At 39.9% G+C, this 13793-nt stretch overlaps 2 protein-coding genes across 2 annotated transcripts in view; one reads left to right on the forward strand and one right to left on the reverse strand.

Moving 5' to 3' along the window:
* Window positions 1-13793, forward strand: part of LOC134203541 (mushroom body large-type Kenyon cell-specific protein 1) — a 479310-nt gene that overhangs the window by 111825 nt on the left and 353692 nt on the right. The window lies entirely within an intron of this gene.
* Window positions 7659-10546, reverse strand: LOC134218182 (uncharacterized). Its single transcript, XM_062697095.1, has 6 exons — window positions 10429-10546; window positions 10242-10369; window positions 9871-10182; window positions 9027-9225; window positions 8624-8914; window positions 7659-8279 (listed from the first exon to the last, which is right to left on the reverse strand). The coding sequence occupies exons 1-6, from the start codon at window positions 10544-10546 to the stop codon at window positions 7801-7803; spliced, it is 1527 nt and encodes a 508-aa protein (XP_062553079.1). The 3' UTR covers window positions 7659-7800.

The following is a 13793-nucleotide window of genomic DNA, read 5'->3' on the forward strand; positions in this document are numbered from 1 at the left end:
ACCCTTCCGGTCCGTCGTCGTAGTGAGACGTATCCTAAAATGAGGCCGCTGAAAAAAATTGGAATCAGCGACGAACACACCCCACCACCCAGCGCCAACCAGCAGCAGCAGCAGCCAAGCAGAACACAAAAAAATGTCAGAATCGGCACCAACAACAACAGCAACCAACAGTAGTGTAGTAGCATTGCCTCCCATAGTTAGGCGTGGGGGGTTGAGATGCATTTATGGTTTGGTATTCTGCTTTGGTGCCAGGACAGAGCTGCTGCTGGTGGTGTTCCGTCCACGTCGTCGTCGTCCTCCCAGCTGGCTGACTGCATGGCGCGTGTTTGGTCCCGTTAGAGTTTGTGAGCGAGAACGAGATAGGATGCGGGTTTCAGGTTTTGGGCTGGGCGGGGGAGGATCAGAGGCGACAACGAGTGGTATATATAATAACATTTGGGGGTTGCATTATGTAGTTTTCTTCCTAGTTCCTGTGGCTCAGGGTTTTGCGTTTTTTGTCGAACTGCAGCGCTGAGTTGTGCTTCCTCCTTCCTGGTCCTCTCGGTCAGGATTTGGTCGTTTCGTCGTAGCTGCCGTCGTTGTGTTCGGCGGCGGTGGTGGTGGTTGTGTGTATAGTTGGAGCATTATTTGGAAAAGTTTTTCGGGATAGAGCAACAAGTGACTCTCCAGGATTCGGTCCGTCGTGCGCTGGTAGTTATCGAACAACAATGCTCGCTAAAGGAACCACGAGCTGAAGCAGCAGGTTCTACCAAAGTGAATCCTTCCACAAGCGACAAGCAACTGGTGGCACCAGCAGTAGTGGTTAGCCTTCTGTTCGTACCAGGCGGGTGGTGCCCAACGCTTCGAGCGAAAAATTTGGAAATGTCCGTTTAGTGATCCAACAGTTCCGGTAGAGTTAGTCTCCCCCCTTTGAAGGACATCCTCAGAAGAGACGGAAAGTGCGTGGCGTGTGTGCGGTCAGCATCAGCTGTTCCGTGCGAGTGGTCAGTGATCAGTGATACGCATATGCAGAACACGGCACGCGTGTACGAGATTAAATTCCATTCATCGGAGCCGGCATTGGATAGTGCGTAACTCCACCCTTCCTCTGTTCCACCCAGCAGAAGAAAATTCCCATCATAATCAGCCCACAGAGACACTGCACTGGTGCTGGCGGTGGTGGGTAGTCTCGCTGAAGGAGACGCGTGGTAGTGCACGGTGTAGTGACGAAGACCCATACGGGAAGCGCCTAGGAACAATATGTTTTTCTTCCCCGGTGAGATGATCAACGCGTTTTCCTTCGAACATCAACAGCAGCAGCAGGTTGTTGTAGATATGGAGCAGACGACGATTCCGCTGATGACGACGACGGCTACGACGGCGATGATGACGACGACGACAACGGAGGCGATGGCAATGACGACGCCAGCAACGTCGTCGGTGAACGGTAAGATTTGTGCTCAGTTTAGACAGTCAGTGCATTCGGTTCTCCTAACTATAATAGTGGTGCTGCGGTGACGGATGCTGTTGTACGGCACACATTGCATTCGGATCGGGACGATGCCGATGGAGCGGGCTTGGGCTCGAAGCTGATGCAGCAACCTGTTGATTGTTGTTTACTCAGTCGGGGTGTGTTGTTGTTGTTTCAACTGTGGCAAAATGCTGGGTGATGAAAGGAGTTTGATTGTGGGATTTGCAGGGTAGAATACTATGTCGCGAATGAGAAGTACGCGTATGAAATCATGTTTGCCACTAAGAATTAAAGGGTTATATATGCTAAATAAAAAAATAGTTTGAAAAATAGTTTTTTTGCTTGAACAAACCTTTTTTGTTTGAACAAAAAAATTTGCACGGAAAACAAACATCAGATTTGCATTTCCGCATTTTTTTGTAACTCCTAAGTACTGTGCAAATAGATAGAGAAGTGGTCTGCCAAACTGCACCAATCGGCTTTTTAACTGACTTGTGATATTTTGTTCGTAAAACTATAAAGGAAAACATTTCATATCAATCCATACGTACATCTGCTGTAGGATATCCTCAGTTATGGAGTTGAGGCATATCCGTTAGTATTTGTGATGAATTTAATCTGCTAAACGAAAACTTAGCCTTAAAAAAGGTCATTTTATGATGGTGCTCGGTGCGATTTAGCAAAACCCTTGCCAAGTAGTGGTCCAGAAATGATTGCACAGATGGAAGTTCTTGAACAGTACGTAGCTTGCAAGCAGAGGCGCGACCACGTTCCGAATCATGGGTGGGCAAATAAAAAGTTTCATCAGATAGAAGAAAGATGATTATGGCAGAAATAGCCAAGTACCAAAGTACCAAAAAAAAAGAAATTAAGACGAATTTATTTTACTGATTATGGATCGACTGTACGTTTCAATTTTATTTGTTGAACGGCTACTCAGTCTTGAAATAATTACAACGAGTTTTTCATTTACCCGACGTTTCGACACGGGGATTGTGTCTTTTTCAAGGGGAAAATATTCTTGTTGTTTGTCGTCGTATGTTTAGTCTAACTTGCACCGTCTGTTTGTCTAATTGTCCGTACATGACTTCGGAAGCACTGTTATGGTTGGCGGACACATCGCGAAGAGGGGTTTTCGTGAAAAAGGATACAAAAACAGTGATTTTTCATCATTATCTGAAAATCCTACCCATTTTGAACTGCACCTTTTCAAAAAGGATATGCAGGAAGGCGTGTGCTTTGACATGAGTCATTGATAAGTTTAGAGCTTGGCCGCTAGGTGGTCGTATACTTGAATTCATTATTTTAGACTACTACTCAAATAATCCCGATATATTGAATTTATCTCATTGTAAATATTCTTATCGCACAAATTTGAAATTTGTTAAGATGACGTCTTCGACAAAGTTCATCTGGTGGGAATGAACTGTCATGTGTCGGAAAAAATAATTAGGAAATTTATAAATAGGCGGCGCTAGTGTACTTGCAATATTCTTGCATGATTGAAATATTGCTTTAGATTGAGATTCCTCATACCTACACCCAAGTTGTATTCGGCAACATTGTTCAGGATGTCCAGGACTACAAAGCGGTGCTCAATATACTGAGCACTTCTTCCAAGATGCGGCGCTAGTGAGCCGTTATATTTGAGTATATATTTCCATGCGAGATCTGATGTATTTTGGTTTGTAGCATTTTTGACAAACATGAATGTTGTGCTAGAGTCCATCAAAAGTTTTCTTTGTATTCAACCTGCTCCAGCGATGCTGCGAATAATAGAATGCGTTCACGGAATATGGTTTAGGTCATCCATGAAAACCCTAGAATTAAGGCCTTTGGGTCTACATGCGTAACCCAAGATCCGCCAATTTGCCGCCTATTTGTAAAATTCCCAATTGTGATTTCCGTCACAAGACAATCCATTCCCACTAGACGACTTTTGCTCAAAACGCCATTTTAACAAATTTTAAATGTGTGTGATAAGAATATTTACAATGAGGAGAAATCTATACATCGAAATATCTTGAGTAGTCTAAAATAATGAATTCAAATATACCACCACCCAGCGACCAAGTTCTAAACTAATCAATGCCTCATGCCAAAGCACACACAAATGGTTAGGATTTTCAGATATAAGTAAAATAGGCATAAAAAATCACTGTTTATGTACCCTTTTTCACGAAAACCCATCCCCGCGATGTACCGGCCCACCTATAGACAATCTTACGACCTGAAAGATGATTAAATTAGCTTTCGAAACAGCCAAAAATATCCAAAATTGGCCGAACAATAAAAAAGTTATAGCAATTTAAATTTGGGGCCAATTTGACCCCAGAGCACAGACAACGTAAGTTTTTTGAGCACAGACAGAAGGTTAATGAACTAATATTATTATCTGGCGAGATAAAAAATAGGTAATTCAGGTGTTTCTTACTTGAAATACAGTTTAATTAAACTTCGCGACTGAGCCTATTTGCACAATTTCCTACCTTCACCGTACAACGAAGGAAAATCCAGGTAGTTTACTACACGTGAAGGCACGCAGCATCGTCACCAAAATAAACGTAATTCACTAATTTTCGCTGCACAATTTCCCACTAAGCACTAAATAAAAGCAATATTTATTGCTCGAGTGAATAATAATTTGAAAGAAACTACCGAAAGGCGTTCAAATGATCTGTTTTTTAACTTTAGATGATTTTTTTTTTCGTCGCCTTGGTTACAGTTGAAAAAAAGGGGCTGCCAAACACGTCTGATAATACATCATGCAGTTAATAAAATTGGGTTTTCCAAGAGGTGGCAGAGGTGCTCTGGTTGTACAAAGAAAAGAAAGAATTCATAGCATATGATCTTGGTCATTTTTTGATGGTCACGATATTTTGGTCACGACATTTTGCAAGACTGATCTTGTCTTCAAAAGACCAGTCTTGCAAAATGTCGTGACCATCAAAAGATGATCCGAAATGAAAATAAAAAAAAACCACACTTTTAAACGATGTTCTTGACTGACAATTAGAGATCCTATATTAAGAGATGTGCGAATAGTTTTCCAGACGATTTAGCAACGCTGTTACTTCCGTACACGGAGAAAAAAGCATAGCTACATCAACCATATTTCGGTTCCGATCAACTATGTTTATGCATTGAAATTTGAATAACCCCTTTTCATGTTTGAATCAACCAAAAATGCCATTGAATATAACGATAAAATATGGTTGAGCTAACCGTATGTCTAACCTATAATCATAATCATTCCAACGATATAAGGATCACGCCAACCATTGTTACTGTTGATATTTTGACAGCTACAGATACAACAGTAAAGTATGGTTGAATCAATCACGTTTTTATTGTTAATTGAAACGTTGTTGAATATTGTTTCAAAAATATACAGTGTAAATCAACAATATATATTATTATTTTTGACAGCTCCTTCTATTTGTTGGTTGTTTCAAACATGTTTATTATTATAGTAAACATAGCTTATATTTGAATTAACTATAGTATCAGGTAAATTCAACCCCTGCTATTGTTATTTCAACATGCATTTATGGTTATTATTTCAGGCGAATAAATCTGAAACTTCGGGACCAACAATAGAAAATGCCAAACAGCATTAGTAAATGAAAGTTTTCCATATCGTATTGGACTGTAAATATACTAAAATATTATGTTGGTTTACATATAGGTATGTTTGGACGGGTACTACAACGATGTGGAAACTCGTAGTTTACAATGCTATTTTGACATTTTCTACTATTGGTCAAGAGGAATTTAGTCCGTATTCATCTATTACTATACATTTATTAAAGTCGGTATTTTACATACAAAGCGTTTGAATGTCTATGAAATGTTACATTTTCATTGTTTGAACAATGGTACTATTGATTTCCAAACAATTACACATTCTAAAGTATAGTTTACTATCGACCGTGTGAATATTAATTGGCTTGGAGTCTAATTTCAAAATATTGTAAACAAGGGTCAACTTATCAGCACGTTCTAATTCGTATGATTGCAAGTGTTCGTCGAATTGAATGGACTTGTAAGGATAGCACATTAGAATCATTTCCCCATCATTGACAACTATGAACTCTAATTGGTATATATTTCTTCGAAGCTTGTGTTCGATGTAAAATATTGTTCCTTGCTTATAGACTGCACCTTGCTTATTGAATTGAGAAATTAATTTCATTCTACTTTGATCAATTTTACCTTCTTGGATTTCTAAAATATCTTTGGATTCCTTCGACAGTTCTTGCTTCATTGTATGTTCTTCGAATATATCAAAATGAGGTATCGCAAAAGTATTATTAAATAAATCATAAGCAAACTTAAAACTTGCCTTAGCAATCAGAGAAGAGCAAATATTACGCTTATTGTAGTTTGTTCTGATGTATTGCTTAGCTTGCTTATGCTTGGCCTCGCATCTCATTCCCCATTGCCGACGTAAGCTTCCTGAACTGCAGATAGCTGTTGCATAATGCACCAAGTTATGGTGCTTCGGTTTCAATGAGTCATCGAATAGGGCAATATACTGGCTATGGTGAAATTCGATAATATCCTTAAGCCGATGAACTAGATCTAGTGGAATATTATGCATCATGACTAAATCAAAAATTTGGAGTAGACTACAAAAATATATCCAAACTGGATCATTAATCGGAACTAGCCTACCTATGATTAATGGAAGGAAGCGTGTTAGAGTTATAAGTTCATTAGCCGTCATTCGAATCTTCTGCTTAGCAAGGTTTGTGTCTCTAATATCATCTGGAATGTTCGATGAATTTAAGTTCCCGTAAATGAAAAAGATTTTTCCTACAATCCAAACCGTCTAACGTGAAGTATTTCTGTTTGTATACAAAATATTTTAAACAGTGAGATAGTCCATAAAGACATATTCCTTCCGGAACATCGTGCATTACATCGAAGTACACATTTGATGCAACATGGAATGATGGTATACGATTCAGTATGCAAGATGCTTTTACACCTGTTTTAGACATATCATTCAGTTGTAAATGTTCATCATAAAGCTTTTCTGACCTTAGCGATTCTGCATATTCTTTGCAATCACGTTCTCTATCTGTCCTAATCCTTGTACAAACTCGGCAGTAAAAATTAGCTGTGGGTGATTCAACCAAATTTAAAATTTCACTCAATCCCAAATTGTCACCAGTTACAAATCCAACTTTGAAATATAACAGTTTTTCATGACCTTTGTATATTACGGTTACTCCAGTATTTTCTAAATCGCTCAACACATCAACTAGTTTATAAAGTGTCCGTTCATTACCAAATCGTTTCCTATCTCCAGCCAAAAATAACCTGCCGTTAGAATGTTGTCGAGACGTGACAGCATATGAGGTGATAAACACGGTACATAATAGTACACGCCACATATTTTGGTACTGCTTGCGTGTGGCGAAACTGTATCACTTGTTGTAAAGTCGTCAAAAAATATTTATCGGTACTATCAACGTATCAACATCTCTACGTATTTTCTCTTGCCAAATGGTGCCATCTATTAATGATCTTATTACACCGTCTTCTGAGGGCTTAAGATGTTCTATCAATATATCTAATAATCCTTCAGATTCTAAATACTTTCGTAATTGGAACTTTATTGGCATTAGTACTCCTTTAACATCATCTTCTATCATACTAAGACTCTGATCAACAACAGCTGGTTTTAACTCGTTGCTTATACTGAAAAACACGGGTTCTTCATATAACCCTAATTGTTTTAACTGACGTACAAATTTATATTCCGTTTGAGAGAAGTTGAGTACTGAAACGACAGATTTCAGCATTGCACTAGTAGTAGTTGGGATCATGCCAGTGTTAGTCATTATATCTAATATTTCAACTAACGGACTAGCTACGTTCGCCCGTACGTCATCTTGGAATTCAAATACTAATTTCCTGGGTACCGTATCCTTATTCAACCACTTCAAGTTCAAACCAATGTTTAGACGACTCATTTCTTGCTGAATTTTCTCTACGCTAATTAACTCTTCTACTTCTTTCATTTTCTCTTCCAAAACCTGATTGGATTTTATACTAATGGGCTGTTCTCTATGTACATCTATATCTGATATTATTCGGTCCTGTAGCGATTTTTCATCGCAGATTGCTGAGCCCATGGCCTCTACAGAGATATTTTCGATTTTTCATTTCGAATATGTTTTTGATGTGGCAAATAAAAGAAGCTCGTACACTAAATCGCCTTTCACAGTTCGGAACATTGCAACTGTAAACGTCAATAGGCTCATGAATTCTACGAAGATGTGTACCGAGAAGCATTGCACATGTGGTCTTCCATTGGCACCCGGTAATGAAGCACGAAATCATTGTGCTGGCAGTTGGATACGAAGGGTTGCGGCCAGTGTCAACACTCTTGCTTTGTTTGTATCCTCGGGGGGCTCAAAGTCGAACAAAGTGTATGCGATGAAATTCCATGGACCAGATGCTTCGATGGGGAAACGTAAGGCGTATGCAGTGTATATTTTGAACACGACGTCCAGTGCTTTCAGGAATGTTTCCGCTCTATAAGCTATGTCCTTGTAGCTTACGAAGAACTGATTGATGTGGTCAATTGTGGCACCTACTACGACGATTACAGGGTGATCAGGTAATCCCCTCGACAAATTTAGGCGACCGAGTCTCGAAAGTTCCGTTTCGTAATCAGCCAAGCTTTTCAAATGAAGGATGCTGCTTTCTCTACACTCCTGTAGGGATGGCTTCCATTTATTTCCATTCGGAAGGCGCGTGACGGTACTGGGCCATATGTAAAACACTAGCAAGATAGTGATACAATCTCTCGAATCTGTCGATAAAAAACATAATCTTGTCAGTGATATCTATTTTGGAAACAAACAATATTCAGAGTTATTTAGCGGAATGCAATCACTTGTTATAAGACGTACTATTCTAAATTTCTATTTCTATCTGTATCATGTATTTAGACGTCACCAGAAAGGCCGTCAGGATACGTATTTGAAGGTTACAATCAAGTGGGATTACTCGTCTTATGACGAGTATTTTGAAAAAAAAGAAGAAAATTAGAAGTAAATAATGAATGTCAAAATAACAATGAAAGCAATAGTATTTGAATATTTTCAATTGGCATTCACAGACTATGTTTCTAAGAATTGGTTGAAATAAGCTTACCATCCGACAGCTCCCTGTCTAGCAAAGCAAAAAGTGATCTTCCTTGTACCGGTATTTCGTTGCGGAATAAATTTTTAGCACGATCACGAAAACCCGAAAATTTGTTGAACAATAGGTCACTCTTCGTTGGATGCTTAAAGGTGAAATCCAATTTAACCAGCTGATATCCACCAGTATTCTTGAGTATCGGGTATTCGTCAAGAAGATGTTGGTAGGTGATTTGCTCAAGCTTGCCAATTTCGTGCAAACGTACTGCACTAGTTGCTTTCCATCGCTTTTGATATCGTCCCACTCACCGTGATGGTGTTGAAACCAAACTTTCGTTTCTTGATACTCTGCCACTGAATTTAAAAAAAACATTCAAAATATGTTCAGCCAACGTATTATTCCATAGCTAATATACCTGATTCTGCCGTAATAGCGTCGGTGAATGATTGCACTGCTCTCGAAGATTGCTCACCGTATTCCGATAACGACGCGGGAACCGCTGGTGCACGGCGATAGTTGTGATTACGGTCGAATAAGCAGCCTTTGGCAACACGTCCCAACTTGACCTTCTTTCCGCTTCCGTCACGATAGGATGCTGGTTTGTACCAGATATGCTAAAAATAACAACAATATTTACTAGGTTACAACAATTGTTTTGTTAAAAAAATGAAGGGATGCACAACAATAAATTATGAAAAATGATATTTTATGTTGAAACAAGACTAATACTAGAAAAGTACGTAATTCGATTTTTGTGTTTTCAATAAACTTTCCATAAAATTATAACTGTCTTATTATTGATAGGAAATCAAACAAATGTGGGGCAGTTATGCTTACAGCTATAGTAAGGGAGCTTTTATATTGTAATATTAGTTGTAAAACAAAATGAGTTTTTGCGACAATTGAGGTTTCTCCGATTTCTTGATGTTACAACAGTATCGCGAATGGTTAGCATCTACGTCTAGCCGTGCGCCATAATTTATTTTGTACTACTCGCTATGCAATTTCAAAATCCGAAAATAGGGGAAAGTTCGATTTCACGGAAACCTAATTCCAGTTTTCAACTGGCATTTCAATATTTTATGTCACACTTTTACAAGGTTCACGAAGGTATGAAAGATAACTGAGATTAGAAATGTCTTTGCTTTGCGTATCCAGCATTTCGCGCACGGTTACGGCTGCCTTTACCGCGCGCGAAATGCTGGATTGCAGCTGAAGTTCAAAAAATCGGATTCTTAATGGGTTTTTCGAAAAATTACCTCTTCAACTGTCGGAAAAATGCACTTCAGCTCTGCGGAACGAAGAGATAGTTCCTCGCGCGTTAGTTTTCCGAATTCGTCCACAAACTCATCTACAATTAGATGGGTGATAAAGATGCGATCCTTTCTAGAGAGGACTTTGGATGTTTGGAATGCTTCTAAAATCAATCTGCCTTTCTTTGACCTATTAATTAAAGCCTGCGAAGTCCATTGGTTTCGTGGTATGTTCTCGATTGCGGTTTTTGGTGGATTGGAACAACCTGGCTTCGGTGAATTACTGCTTTTCAATGGAGTCGTCACCGGTCGTAAACCCTGGAAAAGTAAAATATTAGTCTTTTCATCGTCAAACAAAATGTTTACAAATGGTTTACCATAGAAATACGCCACTTGTTCAATCTGTTGATACATCGAGTTCTGTCCGCTAGCAAAGGTGGTGCTAGTACAGCTTCCACTTCTTCACGCTCTATCACTTTGAGTGCTGAAATATCATAGCCATTTGCTGCAAAGAAATTAAAATACGGTTAGTTATACGGATATAATTAGGTTAAAAATACTTTCTGATAAATTCTTCCACAGCCGGGGTGCTCAATTCAAACGACTTTAATAGCCTCTCCAACTCTATATCAATTACAAGCTCCAAATACTCTTCCGCAAAATTTTCTTCTTCAGCCGCCATGATGGAAAAAATATGAGTTATGAGTTATTTCAAACTTCTGGTTGACCTAACAATACACTGAGCTAAAAACAACTAAGCATATTGTTGATTTGATGATATGGCAGTTGGCGAATATCTACTGTGATTTCAATAATAAATATGTTTCATTCTAGCATGAGAACGGTTAGAATTAAACAAAAATTAGGATTGAATCAACGATAGATAAGATGGTTACATCGACTATAGAAATAGTTATTTCAATCAAGTGCAATTTTTTTGCGTGTAAACAAACGCTGCAAGCACTTGCCGTGTCGCAAAATGTTGGAGCTCGAACATGACTCTGCGTATAATGGAATTTTCCGATTTCGTTATCAAACGTCCGACAGTGCATTATCACTAAAATAAAAGTGCAATACAAATGAACAAATTACCATGCATAAACTAGACTACTTCAACTTGCCAATGTAAAACAAATTGTTTATTCGACAACACTTTTCGTAAAATCTTTTTCATTACAATCGCAATACCTTTCAATCCGCAACAATAACAATGTTCATTTGGCTCAGATTCTGACAGCTCTCAATGCTCGATTGGCTCAAGATGGCCGCTTTTGCATATATCTGAATGTAGGATCCCTACTGACAATCACTGCAAGCGCATCGCGACATGTAGAAGCTGACGCGTGAATACCTTAGGTAAGCGTGACAACCACGAGCTGAGAGCCATAAAGAGCATCAGGTCGGTAAGCTGTCAAAAGTGCAGGTGAGCACCGTTATTGATTGATTTTGTTGTCGTTTGATTGGAATGACGTTGTTCAAACGTTTTACAAACAAATTTCCATATTTGATCTAGACTATCTGTTGTAAAGGGCCAAACTTTTTTACTGATTTTTTCAAATGGATATAATCGAAAAACGACGCATCCTACAAACAAGTATTGTGTGGGTGACTATTGCAAAATCCAAATTGAGCCACACACTGAAAAAAATTAGTTTAAAAAAAATTAAATGTTGGTTTGGCAAAAAAACCTTTCTTTTTGATTTGAATGAAATTTTGTCTCAACATAGTTGATTTTCTTTTTATTGAGGGTTGAAGGCAAAGCTGCAAACAGACACTTGAAATTATCACTCAGGGAGTGGGGTTGACGCGGTTGGCAGAAGGCCAAACCGCCGGACCCACTCAACCCACCCAAGTAACAGAAAGTTACTTGAGTTAGCCTCTCTTCTAATGCCCTGTTCCCCCCGGGACTACCTTACAGTATTACTTCTGTGAAGGGAAGCAATACTGGAAGTTCTCCTCCCAAAACGACACCTTTCACAGTAGTGCCCCTCTTCGATGTTTTGTTCTACGTCTGAGCCCTTTGGCTCCCTTGTTGGTGCCAGCAAGCACACAAAAGTATTGAGTCCTTGAGCCTTTCGTTTTTTTCCTTGTGCCATTCAGCACCACAACTATTTTACTTTTTATTTTTAGAGCCATTTAGCTCTCATCGTACTCGCAAGCTGCTCAGATAGTCCCCGGCGGCGGAAGCTCCCCCGATACCGACAGCCCGCATCCGTGGAAGGCTTTCACCTGGTTAGCATGTTCATAGATCCGCTCAAGTCCTACGCACATTCTCACTTCAACGGGTTACCTGACGAGTGCCAATCCATGGATTCCGGGTTGAGATAACTTCCAATTCAATGATGCCCCGACGACCCGGAGCCGGTGCATTCGCACGCCACGATCTACTCAGCTGGTCCCCGGGCCTAGCTACTCCGATAACCGAGTTTCGATTGCCTTAAGCCATTCAGTTCTCACCTTATTCATTGAGCCTTTTGGCTCCTGCCTCGGTCGCGATCGCGAACGACTTGGACAGTCCCCGACGGCAGATCTAACCTACTCCGACCAGAAGTTTCCCGAAAGCGGGAGCTCCTTCGAAACCGGCCGTTTCACCACAATCGCGCTGACGCTCCCATTCATAATCGACTAATATATCCACGAATTCCGCGGCGGAGTGCTCATGGTCCGATATCCGCAATGGCGGCTGGACGTCACTCTTGCGACCACTCTCCACTATTCTGGGTTCTGGCACATTTTTCTGACGATGTTATTAGTGGTAGTGTCCATTCCGCATGACTCCAACATCGCACTCCTTTCCGTTTCGAACCGGGGACATGTGAACAGGATGTGCTCAGTCGTTTCTGTCACGTCTGGGCATTGCGAACAGACGGGGGAAGCCGCATGTCCGAACCTGGGCAGGTACCACCTGAAGTATCCGTGGCCTGTTAAGAACTGAGTCAAGGCAAATTTTAGCTAATCCACGCAGACATACTTGGAACGAAGCGATTGGTCCACCTTTTCTTAGCCAAGTTTTCCCACCGCCTCTACCATATTGCTACCGTTTCTGCTTTGATATTCCTGCGAGCATTACCGGTGCCCCTGAAGGTGTAGCACTCCTCGATTTCGGTGTGGCTGGGTTCATTTGTCGGTCTGGTCAAGTAAATTTTCTTATAGCATAAGAGTACTATCAAGCTAGTTTCTTGAATATAGAAATGCAAAAATAGTAGCTTGGTATATAATCCTGGCAATTAACTAATAACTATGAAATTACTCAATAAACACTGAGTAAGTAGCAATGTGTAGTGGCGGATGACTTTTTACCGACACAGAAGAAGACAGGGAGAAAGATGGCAAACATTGTCGAATAGGTATGTGATAGCTTGTGCTGTATTGAATATAATATATTATGTACACTGGGGTCGCTTTTTACGCGACTTTTTTGCACGGTTTTTGGGAATTACGCGGTTGTTTTTAAGCGAATTTAAAAAAAAAATCTGACGCTGTTTTTCAAACCATAAAAAGTTGATTTCGATCGATTTTTGCAAAAGTCGTTTTTCGAAAAAATATTCTATGTCTTTTTGAAGGAAGTATTTAATGGAGGTACGATGCTGGGTCATTAAAGCGAAGACCGTCAGTCCCGAAGGTCATTTGGCCACAGCCATTAAGCCGAATGAGAAGTTAAAAGGGAGTGATGAGAAATGAGGAGTAATATGTGAGATTTGAGAAGCAAGAAAGGGAGAAGTAATAAGTGTGAAGTGAGAAGCGAGAAGTGAGAAGTGAGAAGGGAGAAGTAAGAAGTGGGAAGCGAGAAGTGAGAAGTAAGAAGTAAGAAGTGAGAAGAGGGAAATAATAAGTGAGAAACGGGATGTGAATAGTGAGAAGTGAGAAATGAGCTGAAGATGTGAAAAGTAAGAAGTGAGAAACGGGAAGTGATAAGTGAGAGCCGGGAA

This window comes from Armigeres subalbatus, chromosome 1 (genome assembly GCF_024139115.2).
Source record: "Armigeres subalbatus isolate Guangzhou_Male chromosome 1, GZ_Asu_2, whole genome shotgun sequence".
In the NCBI taxonomy this organism is placed as follows: Eukaryota; Metazoa; Arthropoda; class Insecta; order Diptera; family Culicidae; genus Armigeres; species Armigeres subalbatus.